The sequence below is a fragment of the Notothenia rossii genome, assembly GCF_949606895.1.
Source record: "Notothenia rossii genome assembly, chromosome: 3".
In the NCBI taxonomy this organism is placed as follows: domain Eukaryota; kingdom Metazoa; phylum Chordata; class Actinopteri; order Perciformes; family Nototheniidae; genus Notothenia; species Notothenia rossii.
This window is the reverse complement of record NC_136901.1, coordinates 26,606,902-26,624,921: the sequence shown is the minus strand read 5'-3', so window position 1 is coordinate 26,624,921 and position 18,020 is coordinate 26,606,902. Positions and strand designations below refer to the sequence as shown.

General features: G+C 37.6%; 1 protein-coding gene and 1 long non-coding RNA gene across 4 annotated transcripts; both read left to right on the top strand.

Annotated features, from left to right (window-relative positions):
• Positions 1-1,900: 1,900 nt before the first annotated feature.
• LOC307032665 lies at positions 1,901-4,615 on the top strand. Its single transcript, XR_013806345.1, has 2 exons — positions 1,901-2,339; positions 3,049-4,615. It is a non-coding gene; the product is annotated as an uncharacterized lncRNA (long non-coding RNA).
• A 6,580-nt stretch (positions 4,616-11,195) lies between these two features.
• On the top strand, positions 11,196-17,342 carry LOC307032650 (uncharacterized protein). 3 transcript variants are annotated; one of them, XM_079670792.1, is made up of 8 exons: positions 11,196-11,217; positions 11,785-11,844; positions 12,035-12,155; positions 13,170-13,256; positions 14,948-15,029; positions 15,153-15,359; positions 15,466-15,705; positions 16,473-17,342. In XM_079670792.1, exons 3-8 carry the CDS (start codon positions 12,038-12,040, stop codon positions 16,987-16,989), a joined length of 1,251 nt encoding a protein of 416 aa, XP_079526918.1. In that variant the 5' UTR covers positions 11,196-11,217; positions 11,785-11,844; positions 12,035-12,037; the 3' UTR covers positions 16,990-17,342. The 3 variants fall into 3 exon arrangements, with proteins under 3 accessions (XP_079526918.1, XP_079526919.1, XP_079526917.1); XM_079670793.1 differs by lacking the exon at positions 11,196-11,217 and having other exon boundaries at positions 11,650-11,844; positions 15,583-15,705; XM_079670791.1 differs by lacking the exon at positions 11,196-11,217 and having other exon boundaries at positions 11,650-11,844.
• Positions 17,343-18,020: the final 678 nt, after the last annotated feature.

The following is an 18,020-nucleotide window of genomic DNA, read 5'->3' as shown; positions in this document are numbered from 1 at the left end:
ATCTAAAAACCCGCCTATGCGGTGCACGCTCATACAACAATCGAGCATACTTTAGGTTGACACGCTGCCAGACGTCACGAAAAGCTGCGTTCAAGAGCACTTGTCCCTCAACAGCTTACGTTGCATGGTTTGCACTACTTTTAATTATTCTTTCATCATAATTAATTCCGTTTCTCTTGTTGTTTTTTTGGAAAACTTAAACTTATTCAACAATGAATGGCAGTTTGTATGAATTGTTTTAAAATGTGGGTGTATTTATCAGAGTTGTCTTTTTGTTCAATCCTTTTCTTGCAGATGTGCAGTGTTGTTAGATGTTTCATTGAACAAACTTCACATTTCAGTCTTTTCTGACAGTCTTTGCTTAGATGTCCTTTCGTTAGACAGCCAAAGCATATTCATTGTGCTTTTAAGCAATCAATCTTTTCATTGTGAGATTTTTTGTTTATCTTACATGTTTCAGAGGTGTGTTCTCCTGCACAAAATACACAGCGCTTCTGAACAGTAATGCCTTTATGGTCTGATTTTATGTTTTGGAAAGGTTTCTTGCTCTTCATTGATTCCTGGGCTTATCACAGTAACAAAACGACTTCCCTTACAACCATGAGCAGGCTTATTGCTGGGTGATTTGTACACTTTAATATCCGTTTTCGGCATGACACCCTGTATGTCTCCAAACATGGGGTCTGATCACAATGCGTGCATGCTTTTCAATGAAGTCGACCAATATTGGAAACTTTGCTCTTGTCTTATTGTGTTCATAATATGCATATGCAGTTGTTCTCCACTTTTCCCTAAGTTTAAATGGGAGTTTCATGATCACATTTCTCATGTTTGATGTGCTATTCATTTCATCCAAAAACTCAACATCTTCCATTGTGTTGCAACATCCACGAAGAAAGATAGCATAAGAATGCAGTGCCTTTCTATCTTCACTCTTTATGGCATTCCAGTTCAACATTTTGTCCAAAAAAGCTGTTGCGATTAAGAGTTGATGTCCATAGTTCTCTTGGAGCTGTCTTTTGGCTTCCAAAAAGCCCTTTTTAGAATCCATGTATTGGCAACTTTTTACCAAGTCTTTAGCTTGGCCTTCTGTATACTGCTCTAGAAAGAACAGCCTGTCTTTGTAATTGTCAGTTGTATCTATATTGTATGTTCGAACATTCTGATGAATGAAAGGTACTGTAATGGATCTCCTTTAAAGATAGGTATTTCTCTGGATGGGAGTAATGTTAAGCGTTGCTCCTTCATTAGCATTTCAGTGATTTCGTTTTGTCGCTGCATTACTTGAATAAAGTCATTGCTTTCTGTCCGAGAGCTTTGTCTGACTTGGATGGAGTGATGCTGCTGTGCTGTTGCTGCTGTCCTTGTTGTGGGCCCTGGTTGTAATACTTGGACATGACCACTAGGAGCTTCATGAATTGAGTTCATTGAATTGAAGTATATGAAACTCTTTTTATTATCCTTCTCCACAGGTTTTCCTTGGTTCTCTTCATCCTGGATATCATCATTTTCAGCTGGCTGACCAGTGTCATACTGCTCACCCCACCCCCGCATTACGTGTTCACCAACACAAGTTTTAATCTATTGATTTGTGTTCACCAACACGATTTTCCCCTTTTTTCCGTGTTGCACAGCACGATTTTAAAAGCAATGTATATCTATTGGTAGTCTCACGGCATAGAGAACCGCAGTGACGCGTCGTAAAACCCGGAAGTAAGTTAGCATTTTTAGCACTTCCGGTTCCTTCCTCAAAAAGCAATGCATTTTTTCCATAGGGTTTTGGAAAATAGCTCGAAATAAGGTCTGTGGTTGACACAAATTTAAGAGATAAATCACGTTTTTTTCTACGACATTAAATACATCAGCAGTGACCCCACTGAGGATTTTTGAAGAGTTTACGTGTCTGAAAAACGATGGTAGTTACCGAGTCGCTGAATAGGACTACATAAATTGTCGAGGCCGTTGTACGTCATTACGCCGAACACGTAAACACTCCCGCTAAGTTTGTTTTCCCCTGTGTTCTGCTTGAAAGCAAGTACCTGCCTATCTTTACTATCTGTATATCTATATCTGACCATTAGAATCTGTATTTTTGAAATTGTCGTTTTTAACACCGTAGTTTTACAAATTATAGAATAATTAATTACCAGTGTTTTCCAATTTTACTCGGCAGTTCGTTTCGTTAGCTAAAGTTAGCTAAAGCTAGCGCTACTAGTTAGCTACGCAATGGTTTGTTGCTTTGCTCCGGGTTGCAGCCACAGGTCTTCGCATGAAACGTGCTTGTTCTATCGTTTCCCGGCCAATGTTTTCCAAAGGAGAGTCTGGATTCGTGCCATGAGGTAAGCTGACGTTACATTTTTGTCCATGTTACGGTGAAATGTAAATGATGGGTAGTGACTGTATCGCCATTTTAGAGATGGCGCTGCTGAAAAGACCGCAACATAAGTAAAGAATAAGATAATGAATGCATCCTATTAAAACCTGTGTGGCTTATATGATAAGTCTAATTAGTACAAGTAGCATAACGTTTCACCATGTAACTAAAGATTGTAGTCAGGAAAATCAGTTTGACATATTGAACTAATAACAAATCACCTCTGGCTGGCAGAGAACTCTCTGCTCCATAGCTTCTCTTGGACGTAAAATTACATTTATATTCAATTTAATATTCCATCCCTCACATACTTTTGTATATATAATAACTTATATTTTGTTTTTCTTGTTATGCTGCTGCAACACAAACATTTCCCAAATTGGGATCAATACAGTAATATCTTAATTAATTAAGAAATATAACTATTATAATTAGTGTAGCAGCTGACACCTATTTTCAATATGGATTAATCTATCATTTATTTCTTTAGTTCAATTTTCATCTATAAAAATGTCAAAATAGTGAAAATGTTCACGAGACTTATCAAAGTGCAAGGTTATATCTTTAGATGTTTTGTTTTAGCCTATGTACTGTATTTCTTAATGCTCTTACAGTATTATGTGACGGTGTGACTTCCATGAAACTAATATTTTATATCTCCCCAATCCCAACAGACGAGCTGACAGGAAACCTAACACTCTAACAACCACAACATTGCAAAGGCGAGTAAATGTAAATTAAAAACAATTCACAATTTTTTTATTTCTTCTTCCTTGCAGTGAGGTGAAGCTGACCTTGCACTTGGTGCCAGTAAGGATGTTCCTCACGCAGGCTGAATGTTTCTCCTTCCTTACTGACACAGAAGCCCTTGATTTGCAATGCTTCACTAATTGTCATTTCCCTGGCTCCGTAGGGACACTTTACCTCCAGCACAGCGGAAGACCCTACCAGACCATCTGGAGATGCCCCCAACAATCCTGATAGGGAGAGCCACAAATCTGACTCATGGACCTGCATCTGGGTTGCAGTGGTGAATGCCCTGACGCCCTCACATTCATTCATAGTCCCCCACTGTACAGACAAAACACCATCAAGGGCCTGTTGTTGCCCTAGCACCCTGGCAATAAAGGAAGCAGTCACACGCTTTGACCTCAGGACAGCTCCAAAGTTGCTGGCAGACAACCTTCCTTTCCTGAACAAATGCCAGTTTGGGTTGGTTCGCTGACCAGTGGTAGCCACCTGAATTGCCCTCTGTTGCTCTTCAGACAATGTCATGCTTGCCACAATTGCCTCAGGTCCCTGATGCCCAACATATTTGATAATTTCAGGAACAGTAAGTGTTTCCAAGCTGTAGTGTTCCTCTTCTGGCTCGGGGGAGAAAGCCAAGAAATTCCTGAAAACCTGCCCCCGAGTCTGTCCCTCAGCCAGTCACGATCTTCGGAGGTGGGCTCTCTTGTCAGCGGGTTAAATTAGTTATTGGTTTCAACAGTCACATTAAAACAGTTACTAAATCAGCTTACTATCACCTAAAGAACATATCTAGGATTAAAAGACTAATGTCACAGCAGGATTTGGAAAAACGTGTCCATGCTTTTATCTTCAGTAGACTGGACTACTACAATGGTGTCTTCACAGGTCTCACTAAAAAATCTATTAGAAAGCTGCAGCTGATTCAGAACACCGCTGCTCGAGTCCTTACCAACACTAAGAAAGTGGATAACATCACTCCTGTTCTGAAGTCTTTACACTGGCTTCCTGTGTGTCAAAGAATAGATTTCAAAATACTGCTGCTGTTTATAAAGCACTGAATGGTTTAGGACCAAAATGCATTTCTGACCTCCTGCTAAATGATGAACCATCCAGATCTCTCAGGTCTTCAGGGACTGATCAGCTTTCTGTCCCCAGAGTCAGAACTAAACATGGTAAAGCAGCGTTCAGTTATTATGCTCCAAATATCTGGAACAAACTCCCAGAAACCTGCAGGTCCGCTGCAACTTACTACTTTTAAATCCAGGCTGAAGACTTTTCTTTTTGTCGCTGCTTTTAATTGAACTATTCATATCTTAGACTGCACTGTAACTTTTATCCATGTATTTTTTCTTTTAATGTTTATTTTATTAGCTTTTCTTTTTAATGACTGATTTTAAATGCCATTTTCTTAATGTCTTTCATTTTTTGTAAAGCACTTTGAATTGCCTTGTGTTGAAAAGTGCTATATAAATAAACTTGCCTTGCCTTGTCTGATAAAGATTTCATGTGACACATACAATTGATTTGTTGATGGGAATTAATGTGAATAAATTAACTCTAGGTTAACGGTACTCTTGCTATCACTACTCACCGACACTATAAACCTTGTCCCTCATGCTAGCCCTGAAAACACCGGTAAGCACACCTTCATCTAGGCTGCACTGTCACGTGTCCTGACTTGTAGTGGTTCTCTCCTCTATCTACACTCTTCTTGTCATCTTTGTAAAACGATATCAGACTGGTAATTAACACAGCCATGACTTCTAGTTAAATTCAGTGTGGCTAAAATGAAAAGCTTTGTTAAAATATGCAAGCACGCGAAAGTCAAATTCAGCTTTATTGTCAAAAATTCTACATGTGTTATACATCCAGAAATATCGAAATATCGTTTCCCACAGTGTGACATGTATACATAAAACAAAACAAAAAGGGCCTAGATAAACTTGGTATACATTAAACAAAACAAAAAGGGCCTAGATAACTGGGGTATACAGTTTAAAATGTTAATATATTTAATTTAAAGTGTTCAAAGTGCAGTTTCAGTGCAAGTCAGTTGAAACGATCTTAAGTTGGCGTGACGTTGAAGTCGTGCGACCCTGCTGCTGTACTGGCTTGTAGTTCGTTTATAGCATAACGTTAGCATTTAGCTTTTGGCGACTACATTTATGATTCAAAAATTATAAGAGTAGGGTTGACATGTGGAGATTATCCGGCTGAACAAAACGTGATCCCTCTCTTAAATGTGTGTCAACCACAGACCTTATTTCGAGCTATTTTCCAAAATCCTATGGAGAATTTGCATTGGTTTTCGACGAAGGAACCGGAAGAAGTTTACTTCCGGGTTTTACGACGCGTCACTGCGGTTCTCTATTACGTGTTATAGGAAGACCGGAAGCTGTGTGGTTGATAAAAGCATATTCTTACTCAATATCAAGCCACAATTATTGCTTTTTATTTTAAACCGTATAATTTCTGACTTTTGTTGCCGTTTGTGAGGAAAATAAATGGGGCTGAGAGCCTCAGGACACTGAAATCTGTATTTTTTAAATCTTTTTTTCCTTCTAATTTTTTATTCTTTTCAAAATAACACACTGTTATTTACTCACCAATAACACACAATTATCCTTGTTTTTATTTATTCGTTTAATTCCATAATCTCCGGCTTTTTTGGCGTCCGTCAGGAACTGAATTTCAAAATAAAAATAACCGGAAACAGAGGCATTTCGAGCTATTACCCAAGATCCTCAGCTATGGTTTAAGCTCGCTGATTGGATGTTTTAGCCGCGATGCATGTTGGGATTTGGTGTATATATGATATGAAATTGGGAAAAACATTTTAAAATAATAAAATAATACTTAATTCCGAGTGTTCTTGCTTTTCTCTTTGAAAGTCATCACATAACGGCATTGCAATTCAAGGTTCGGCTGCATTACATATTACAGATCTGCCGTAGTTCTTTATTTATAGGGCCCTGATGAGGAGACCTTTGGAAAAACTGGAAGAAATGCCGCCGAAACTGAATACTCATAAATATATCAACAATTAAACAACATCTTCAATTTCTCTTCACACAATACGTCTCCTCGCAGTATCAGCACTAATTCGGCTGACTTTTACATTTGATCTAATTCAGGTTATATTTACACCATAACAGTGCACAGCTGATATAAAATGACTTTTTAAAGATATTACTGATTTTCTTTGAATATAAGAATGTAAATACTGAGTGTGTCTTAAATAGTATAGCAATATGCATTAAAATTATGTGAAACATGAATAAAACTACACATCTTCAGATGTTGTACATACATACACCTACACTAATAATACAAAGTTATTATGGCTGTGTGTACCTTGTGTGCACCGCCTAGTGGTTAAAGCACGTTATTGAATTATTGTTTTTATGTGTTATATTTGATTAAAAATATATTAAGAGTACATACTTTCATAGGGGGAAAGTAGAAGGTCAATGATAGAAATATAGAATATAAAAAATCAAGAAGATACTATAAGTGATCTCTACAATAAAACAGTTTAGTGCAGGATGTACAAAGATATTAATAGGAGGAACGCGCAAAACAGAAAAACGAATTAACCTTTATTCAAACATTAAATAATACTTTAGATTAAGGTCTTCTTTTAAATAAGAAAAAAGCTTTGGGGGTATCTACAGATAAATATTAAGCCTGACAAAGTACTAAACGTCTAATATATTGCTTTCCTGCAATGTTAACTATGTTGAAGCACTTATTTTAACTGATATTATACATTATACTCTTATGTATGTAAATAGTATAAGAAATGTGCAGAATATGACAGTTTAATGGTGGTGGTACACACATATTGATAGATGTCTTGTAATGCGCTGTTGAGGAACCTGTGACCCAAGATTTTCATTCATTGCATACACAGTTGTTTATATGATATGTCAATAAACCTTTGAAAATCTTGAAATCTTGAAAGGGATGTGCAAAATATCCATAATATACAGTCTTTAATTAACTATTACTATTGGTAGAGAATAACGAGAAATGAATATAATTTATTACTTGTTTCCATTCATGTCAATTGCAGATACATGTGTAGTCTTCTCAAGCACTATCAAATATCTCTCCTGTCCTGATTGTTGGCACTTGACAATCACCTTCCCTGAATTTTACTCAGGTGTAACTAAAGTCGGATTTAAAGGTTGTTTATATTTCACATCATTAATCAGAATCTGCAAAGTAACTCAAATAAGTGTAGTGGAGTAAAAATACCAGGTTAACCTCTGAATTGTAGTGGAGTAGAATTACAAAGTAACAATGAGCTGTCATGTGGGTATATGCTGCGCATTATGGACACAAGCGATTTCACCCATTTATTAATTATATGTTTTACATTTGATAACACCAATGTCATGGCAACTTCTAATTGTGGGAAAAACGAAAACGTTCAGTAGAGACGTCCCATAGAACATTTTGCGAAACACAATAGCCAGCATGTGTGGTTCTGGGGGGCCGTTGGATTCCAGTTTTGGATAGTCTGGCGTGGTTTCGTTCCATTTCAAACAGCTGTTTGACACTCGGCGTAACCTTGGCGCACTGCCACTCCAACATCCAATCCCAGAGTTTGAAGATGAATCACGGGGACTGTAGTCCTAAACGATAGCTGGGGATTATGGGTAGTGTAGTCTTCGGCCATCCTAAACTCCTAGAAGCCTACGTCTGTTTCCGGTTATTTTTATTTTGAAATTCAGTTCCTGACGGACGCCAAAAAAGCCGGAGATTATGGAATTAAACAAATAAATAAAAACAAGGATAATTGTGTGTTATTGGTGAGTAAATAACAGTGTGTAATTTTGAAAAGAATAACAAATTAGAAGGAAAAAAAGATTGAAAAAATACAGATTTCAGTATCCTGAGGCTCTCAGCCCCATTCATTTTCCAGAACATGCTTTTATGAACTACACAGCTTCCGGTCTTCCTATAACACGTAATGCCGTGAGACGACCAATAGAAATATATTGCTTTTAAAATCGTGATGTGCAACACGAAAAAAAGGGGAAAATCGTGTTGGTGAACACGAATCAATAGATTAAAAATCGTGTTGGTGAACACGAAATGCCATGAGACTGGGTTGGAATGACAATGTTTACAAATTGACAGCTGTATTAGGTTGCTCGTTGTAACGGCAAATGTGAACTCTGCTTTTTGCAAACAATGCGTCTTGTGATAACCTGTAACTATGACGAATATTTGATGAAATTAAATAACTTTAAATAACTTTTACCTTACTTTGACAGAACCAGCTTACTCCTCCGATACAGGAAGAAAATATGGTAGAACCCCTCCCCGCCTCCCCCCCCCCCCCCCCCCCCCCTCCTCCTTTGTTTTAAAAATAAAAAGCTTCACATTTTTAAAAATAAATATATTTTGCAATTTTTTTCTGCTTTACATCTTGTCCATTAAAGGGCCATATTGTTCAGGTCCAATTACGAAACTATTAAAGTACTTGTTTGAGTCCGACCATATTAATTTGTGAATAAAATATTTGTAAATAATAATTAGAAGCTAAGTAATCGGCTGCAGAGCAAGCTGCTGACGTATGTGCTCAGTGGGCGGAGTTACAGAGATAAACATAACTTTTTTCTTATTTCTTAACATGATTGAGACTTATAGAACGTAGCCTACAGCCCTCAAGATTAAAATAGTTCTACATGATTGATTCATTTTTTGACGAGAAACATGAATAAATTATGTCTCATATATTAACTGGATATTTGCAAATTGAACAATACTTTCCCCTTTTTTTCAGTGTAGACGCCTTACAGACAGTTCTTCTAACTCGTTTCTTTCCTTTAAATTACTCACAAAGTTGGAACGATATTGTCAGATTCGGATTTCATGGATCAATAACTGATGAACAAAACGTTATTCAGACACAAATTACGTCTCCTGCAACTCCGAAAAAACAAAATACAATAATATTCAATCACTTCACTATACATTATATTATACCAAACTCACCACACACATCAATAGTCTCCTGGTGGTCATACTACAGCAGAGAGTTTGGAAGAATATGCTTTTGAATAATTTTGGTGAATATTTATAATGTAAAATCTTCAATAAATATGGCATCATCTTCAATAACTTTACTATTATACAGTAAGTTTCTACCAAACTCACTACACATATCAATAGTCTCCTGGTAGTCATAGCAGAGAGTTTGGAAGAATATGGTTTTGAATAATCTTTGTGAATATCTGTAACGGAAAATCTTCAATGCTACCAAACTCACCTCAGACATTAATGGTCTCTAACTTGCTAGACTACGAAAGTGTATTTGAAAATGTATTTTAATGATTGTTATGTTATTTTAAAAATAAAGTGTATTGGTGGTATACATTACTGTCAAACAGGAGACCCCTTCATTTTAACCAGAAGCTATTGAAATGTAACTCAAAAGAAAATCTCCTCTTTATTCAAAAACCATAACACTGTTTTATTGTTCTTTCATTAATTAACTTACAGACTGAATATATACATGGTATCACCTACATCAAAGCAAGATCCATCAAAAGTAGAACAGTCTTTTAATCTTCAATAAACTAGACATCACACACACTGATATATTACATATATATGTTACACATACAGTATAAATTAAGACAAGAAACAACTTTTTTATTAGCTATGAAACAGTCAAATAAAGTTAAAATTGAAAAATAAAACACTTCAGGCTTTTCACCTATCTTATTGTACAATGTTGATGAACAAATCTACAATCTAATGTCTGACATGGAAAACATCATGAACATCTGTGACTACTTTAATCTGTAAGGGAAAATACATTTAACATCTTAATTAAGAATATAAAAATGTAAAACTATGGACAGGTGATTATTAATCATTACTTCAGTTGCCCAAAATCTTTAGCAACTTTTTAAAATATATATTCACCAAAATTATTCAAAAGCACATTCTTCCAAACTTCTTGCTGTAGTGTGACCACCAGGAGACTATTGATGTGTGTAGTGAGTTTGGTAGAAATATACTGTATAATAGTAAAGTTATTGAAGATGATGCCATGTTTATTGAAGATTTTACATAATAAATATTCACCAAAATGATTCAAAAGCATATTCTTCCAAACTTCTTGCTGTAGTATGACCACCAGGAGACTATTGATGTGTGTAGTCAGTTTGGTAGTAATAAGCTGTATAATAGTGATTGAATATTATTGTATTTTCTTTTTTCGGAGTTGCACTTTGCAGACGGTCCCTGAGCACTCGTTTCTTCTCCGGCTGCAGATAGAGACCAATCTAATGTGTCCAGCTCGGTCCGGCTTGAAGGACGTCATGGCACGTATTGGCTTTTTTTTAATGAAAATGTGATTGTAGTTCGTTTTCAACCTTACGGTACTTAGGAGACGTAATTTGTGTCTGAACAACGTCTTGTTCATGAGTTATTGATCAGTGAAATCCGAATCTGCCAATATCGTTCTAACTTTACTGAACTCAGTTACTTGTGTTGCTTGGCCTCCGATGGTTAGATGATGTTGCGATGTGTTTGCTCAAAATAAAATAAAAAACTTTTGCACATGCAACAAAGAATATAGGCCTTTACAATATTCAAAAGAAATAAGCACAACTCAAATAAAATAACAAACAACTTAGGTATTCTTTCTTTCTTGATAATGCTTATATAACTTCATAACTTAAAGGGTACTTGTACGATTTGTATGTGTACGTGTACGGTTAAAAACTGTTCCTCGACGGCGTCTCTCAACAGGTTGCCCATCACTGTAGCTCTAGCACAGGCGGCGTGGGAAATGTAGTCCTTTATAGTGCGTTGACAACAGACGTCACAATTAGGTGGCCTTTCTTATATAAAATCAAAATACTGGCTATAACAATACATTGCCCTCAGGCAACAAACCACTTTTGTTGACCTCACACTGGCCCTCTAAATATTTTTATTTTTTTTAAATATGCACAATGTCACCTGACATGCTGGTGTCCAATAAAATGAGGGAACTATATGGGTGTGGCATTTTGTCTGGGTCTTTTCTGCACGCAAAGCTGCAGGGGACTCGGGGCCACCACTTGGTAAGATACATTTAACTTTGTAACATATTAGAAATGTACACAACTTAAAATAAAATATATATGCATGAATTCGGAAAGAAGTATATTTGATTGTTTAAAGAATTATTATGTATTTATTAATTAGCTAAAACTATGTTTTTTTGTTCGTTGCCTCAGGGCAACACTTTTTTCCAGGCAATATCATGCAAGTGTGCAAATGTGCTCAGCTGTAAAATGATAAACCTAGTCAATGTTTTTACTTGACCATTTTACAATCTGCTGGTATAGGGATAGGAATTTGAAAGCAAATGTATATTCGAATATTCGACCCCCCAAAAAAAGGTTAACCGATTAACCAAAATATCCTATAAAAAAAAAATGTGGGAAAAAAGTTACAAAAAATATATATATATATTTAATTTGGAAAAATAAATAAATACATGTTCAAATAAGTATAGAGACCAAGTCCAATTTGTCAAATGTATTGAACTGGTGATCACAGTTTGAACAGTTGACAGCTAGCCATAGCTTTCATGCTTAAAACATAACTTGGTTTTCTGATGGATTTGGACATAAACGCGAGTGAAGCATAACCGGACGCGCGAGAGAGAGATCTGCACCTGCAGCTCTGCCCGCTGTTAGGGACCGGTGAGCAGAGCAAAACACACCTTTAGACCTAACACATTTAGCTATGGCACTGTTGTATACATTGAATTATTCCATTTGATAATATGTAATCAACTTAGGCACCCCACCCCAAAAAAAAAAAAAAAATTAATATTAATACCTGAATAATTTCGAATATTCTATTAATCGTTCCCATCCCTAATATTTACAGGAAATGGACCCCAAAACATGTTATGGGCAGAAGGGACACGATCAGGCTGTTAGGGCTATTCCGTCTGACATTGAGGACAGTGAAGGTCAAGACAGGGTTAGGCAGGAAGGCAGGCAGGCAGGTAGGCACACACACACACACACACACACACACACACACACACACACACACACACACACACACACACACACACACTAGGGCCGCTCGATTATGGCAAAAATCATAATCTCGATTATTTGGGTCAATAATTGATATCACGATTATTAAAAACGATTATCCATTTACTTTGAAAACATCCATTTATTGAAAAAAAATGAACAGTATGTTTTTAACAGTTGATTACCCTGAACTTTAAGTATAATTCAACTGAAAAACCAATACAAAAATAATTTTAAAAATAAAATAAATAATCGTTTTATTTCGATGATGTTGTTTTCATAATAGTTGTAAGCCAAAATCGTAATTGCGATTAAAATACGATTAATTGAGCATCCCTAACACACACACACATTATGTTGTATAGATAAAAGCATTCATCCTCATTAGGTTGAAAGTTTATGTTATGGCATTAAACACTAGCTTAGTTTGTTTATACAGGCAGACTGTTTGGATCTTGGCAATGGTGAAAGGTGGTAATGATCCTTGGGTCCCAGAGCTGAATAGAGTCCATCAAAAGTCTTGTTGAATTAGAAAGGGCCCAGAGCATTACATTACATGTTGTTGGATGCTTTTATCCAAAGCAACTTACATACTCAGTACTGTGGGCAATCCCCACAGGAGCAATTTTAGGCGAAGTGTCTTGCCCAGGGACACAACGACATGCTGACTGCAGTGGGGTTTGAACCTGTGACCCCCTGATCCAAACACCAAGGCTCTGCCCACTGCGCCACACGCCTCCGATGTTTTTGGGGGATAATAACTCAATTTCTAACCTGAGGGACCCAGAAATCCTTGCTTTGCCCCTGAAGAACTGCACAGCATAGAGGGGGCTTCACACTTTATGGCTGAAAACAGCTGCCTGCTGAAACTAAAAAAACAATGTGAACTGATGTGCTGACCCAAATCATCTCACACAAGAGCATGTGCAGCATCCTATCCAAATAAAAAACTGAAGTATGTTTTATGTTTGTTGCAGCGAGGGAGCAGTTGAGGCGATCCAGACACAGCAGAACCTCCCTGGTGGAGAGTGGAACCGGAGAGCTGTGGTCGGAGCTGCAGACTGGTGAGAGAGTGTGTGTGTGTGTGGGGAGAGGGTTACAATCATTTCGTTACCTCGACAGCCTCTGAAAGACGTTTAATTGTCAGAGCTCTTATTGCTATGCTTCTTTATTTTGCACAAGTTTAAGTAACAAAACAAGGATATGTCTGTACCTTCCTCTGTACGGCATCTCCCGCCACTGATGTGTGTACAACAAGGCCGTAACCCTGGAGTCAACATTAGGGGGGACCAAAAATTAAATCAAAATTTGAATACTAATTTGCTGCTATTCTAAAGGAAAATATATAAAAATTCACTAACACATGGGACACTTTAAAACCTGTTAAACCTCATAAAAACAACTATATTCACGAAACTGTACAGGCGTAGGTGTAGGAAGCATCCTCAATATCGGTGGGACAATTTGACGGGGGGTGTATAGGCAGGTGGTAGACCTCAGTAGGGGGGTCCGAGGGCATGCTCCCCTGGGAAGATTTTTTTTTTTAAATGTTGAAGCTAAATGCATCAATCTGGTGCAAAATAGGCACTAAATCTATGGATACATCTCTCAACGCCCATATGAAACAGAACTGTAAACAGATTTACTTTTTCTTAATGCATATTTGACTAATCACTCCCCTAGCTACTATTCCTGAAAAGTTCGGTTTTAACATCAGAACTACAAGTTATTTACACAAAGAAGCTAAACCGGAGGTTTCATTAACATTATCATTACGATAGAAAATAATATATATTACTTTAGAGCTAACTAGAAAAAGATACCAGAACTTATGGAGGGCAAATTAAAACATGACTGACCTGCTTGGAGCATCAACGCTAACTGAAGCTGGACTCGAACGCGCGACAGCTAAATACACCCACTGGGTACAAAATAAAGATATGCATAAACAAACAAAGGCGGAATCAATTTACATATGAAAAGAATATATCTTTTTGGTGGAGTTCACAATAACAGAAAATAAAGATTTTCAAGTATACAAATAGCCAAAATTAAAAAAGTTAGTTAGGCTATATATTGGGGGGGACATTTTGAGCGTATCTGAATATTGGGGGGATGTCCCCCCCCCCCAATGTATATGGTGAATTCGGCCCTGGTGTACAATATCTAAACTCTGCGCGAGTTCTCAGTAAACAATTGGGAGCGCTTGTTTTATTGCTGACGGTGTCTGTCGGGTGAAGTCTGCGTTGTTGAGCATTCAGCAGATCTAAAAACCCGCCTATGCGGTGCACGCTGATACTACAATCGAGCATACTTTAGGTTGCAAACGTTGCAACGCACTACCCTCAAGCCAATGAAAGCCCTGCATTCAGTACCGCTGCCAGACGTCACAAAAAGCTGCGTTCAAGAGCACTTGTCCCTCAAAAGCTTACGTTGCATGGTTTGCACTGCTTTTAATTATTCTTTCATCATATTTAATTCCGTTTCTCTTGTTTTTTTTTTGTAAAACTTAAACTTATACAGGATTCAACAATGAAAGGCAGTTTGTATTAATTGTTTTAAGATTTGTCTTAATGCCTCTTTATGTCATAATCTAAAGTAACCTTGTGTCTCATTATTATTTTTTTACGTCAGGGACCAGGGGAACCCAATGGAATTCCTCTACGTTCTGCACTTAACTTTTTCAGACAAGATTATTACAATATGAGCTCTCTTATCTCTGATCTTGTCATTTTTTGTGTTACTAATGTCTGAGGTGGTGGAAATTTCCATCAAATCAACTTTAAGCAACTTAAAGAGCAAACCAAGCTGCCTGTGAGCGCCACTCACACTAAAAGGTATGTTACAGCTACTTATTAATACATTGAACAAATTACCCTTCTCCAGGTTTAACTGTCTTTATTATCCTCCAATAAGAAGTTTTGATGCATTCCCTGGACCATGTCTTTCTCTCTCTGCAGTATGAACGGATCCACTGTAAACTCTTTTTCCTCCAAAGGATATATTTGGAATGACTGTGATCCTTATTATGATGATGACAATGATGGTGCTGGCAAATTAGGGGGTCCTTCTGCTGGCTTCATCATCCTCCTCACCACTTACTGCTTTGAATTCCTCGTTGGTGGTCCGTTAAACCTTTGGCTCATGTTCCACATCCTCGGCCAAAGGTAAATATGTTTTATGCAGTGACATAGTATGTAAAACCTTAACTTGATCTAGTTAGGGAATAAAAAAAGGGTTAAATAAACGATTTATTATTTGCTCAATTCAAAGGTCAAAGGTTAGCGGTGTCCTTCATGCAGACTTATTCCCGCTCCACCTGACCGTCGCCCAGCTGATCTTCTTCATGGCTATTCCTCTGTTTTTTATCAATCACTGGTTGTGGCGTAGCGTTAATGTGCTGGCTGTCGTGACCTTCCTGTCCTCCATGGTGCTCATCATGAAGCCTCTGCTGCTCTGCCTGTCGTGTGTGGAGGGGTACGTCGCTGTGGTGCGACCCATCCTATATCTACGGTAAGACCACGAGGATGTCCTTAGAGATGTAACATAAGACCTATTTGTTTATTTTAGAGTGGCTCTGCGGTTGATAACGGTTGATAACACAGTCTAATAATGGGCCTTATAGAGTAATAGCAGTAAAGACATGACACCATATTCATTGTGAATTCACTTAAGCAAGAGAATCAGAGCTGATAAGTATATTTATGTTGTTGTTAAATGGCCTGTGTTACTATGAGGAACCTGTGCACCTTCCCTTGGAATATGCAAAAAATCTGACGTTTTTTATCAGTGGACACTGAATTATTGTCAGATATTGGATTGACAACATGGGTTATAGGGTTAAAAAATAATGACTGTCATTTTAGATTTTTTCAGGTAAGCCATAACAGAAACAGTTGGAGATCCTAATGGCGTTTATATATTATATGGCCATTTATACAGTCTATAGAGGACTGGTATGACAAGAAATTCAGAATGATTCAGGAAATGTTTTCTGTAGAAATCTGGAAGAAGTCGAACATTTCTCCAAATCGCCCTTCTTTTGTTTCTTTTATCAAATGTATTTATCTCAAAAGAAAGACACCTGATTTTCCTTTTATGTCTCCGGTAATTACTTTATAAAAAGCTGTGGATGTGTACACATCTTTATATCTCTAAAGATGATTATTTGAACATGATGAACCTGAACAAAAGGAACAATCTTCGGACCTGATGAATTTCTTGAAGTGCTGTAGAACATCAATAATACCTGTGCTCCTTCCTACTTCCCCTTCTTTTAGGATCAAGGAGCGTGGGTACAGGTGGCCATGTTTGGGTGTCTGCTGGTGCATTTACATCATCCTGGCGATCTCTTCTATTGTTCAGCGCTCCATCTTGACCCTGTGCCTGGTGTTCCTCCCTACGTTCATCATAGACACCTTCTGCACCCTGTATGTTCTCAGAGAATTAAAAAAAACTCCCCCGTCTTCACAAGTTGTGAGGATGGAGGAGAGGGAAGAAGGAAGGGCGGAGGAAAAGGAAAAGGAAGTTGGAGGTAGCAAGCCGAGGGAAAAAGGAAAGATGAATTCCATGAAGAAGAAAGCCTTTGTGACCTTTGTCATCATCCAGGCCGTCGTCTCTCTCAACTACCTCCCCCTCATCATCACCATGACGATGGAGGGGAGGTTTTCAGCTGTTGTGATGAAGTGTCAGTACCGGACCTCTGGTCTGGCTGCTGCCGCCAGCTGTAGCTACCTGCAGCCGCTGCTCTACCTGCACCGACTGGGCCGGCTGCCGTGCTCAGGAAACACCCGCTGAAACCCCCAATATCTCAACAGGGTTACCTTAAATGGTTACTTAATTCCCATCTCTGCTGTATAGAGGGATAACAACCAGAAGCTTATACATTTCTAAAGCACAGTCATATCGTTGGAAGGCAGCAGCAAAACATATTTTGTCTTTCATAAAAACATCTGAGGGTGGATTGCTTAACTTCTTTATTAGTACTTCTGTTTCCTCCTCCAAACCTGTAGCGGTGGTCAATCGCCATTTTGTAAAACTGACTATGCTGTAGATTAATACTTCATATAATACCAATTCATAAGAATCCTAACAACCCCTCCAAGCCCAACATTTCTTGTATTTGGTTCTACTGGAAAATGTATTTTTAACTCTCTGAATAAAAAACATCTAGTTGTAACTTTCCTGACTGCATTGTTTTCTCTATGATATGGACAGAAAAAAAGACAACTACATTGTTGTTTTATAAAATGCAAAATTCCAGAGCAATTTCCATCCCACTATGCAAAGAAACAGCTTGCATGCTCAATATGATGTGTTAATGTATGTTGACATGAAAATGAACTCACCTGATCTCTTTGCAGGTTTGTGTGTTGATGAAAGTTTTCCATGCAGGTGTCTTTCGGAAACTTTGCCTAATATGATAAAACCTGCCATGAATAAAAAGAAGATTACATTTGAGTATAGTTTTTCTCACACTTAAGACAAAACAACGAAATCCTTTAGTAGTAAATAAATAAAAACAGAAAGACATATAAATACACATTTAATATATATATATATATTAGGGCTGTCAAGTTAACGCGTTAATAACGCAAAACCTTTTTAACGCCACAAATTATTTTAACGTGCAAATGTGTATTGATCCTCGGCACGCCCCGTAGTTTCAGAGCCCAAAGGCTTGATGTTGTTGTTGTTGTTATTGTTGTTAGTTGGATGGTGGGAGATTCTAGTGAGAGATATGGATACAAAAAAGGTCTTTTAAACAGCAAGCCAAGCACACAGCTGATGCTGACAGCCCCGCTCCTGCCGCTCGCTTGCGGCAGACC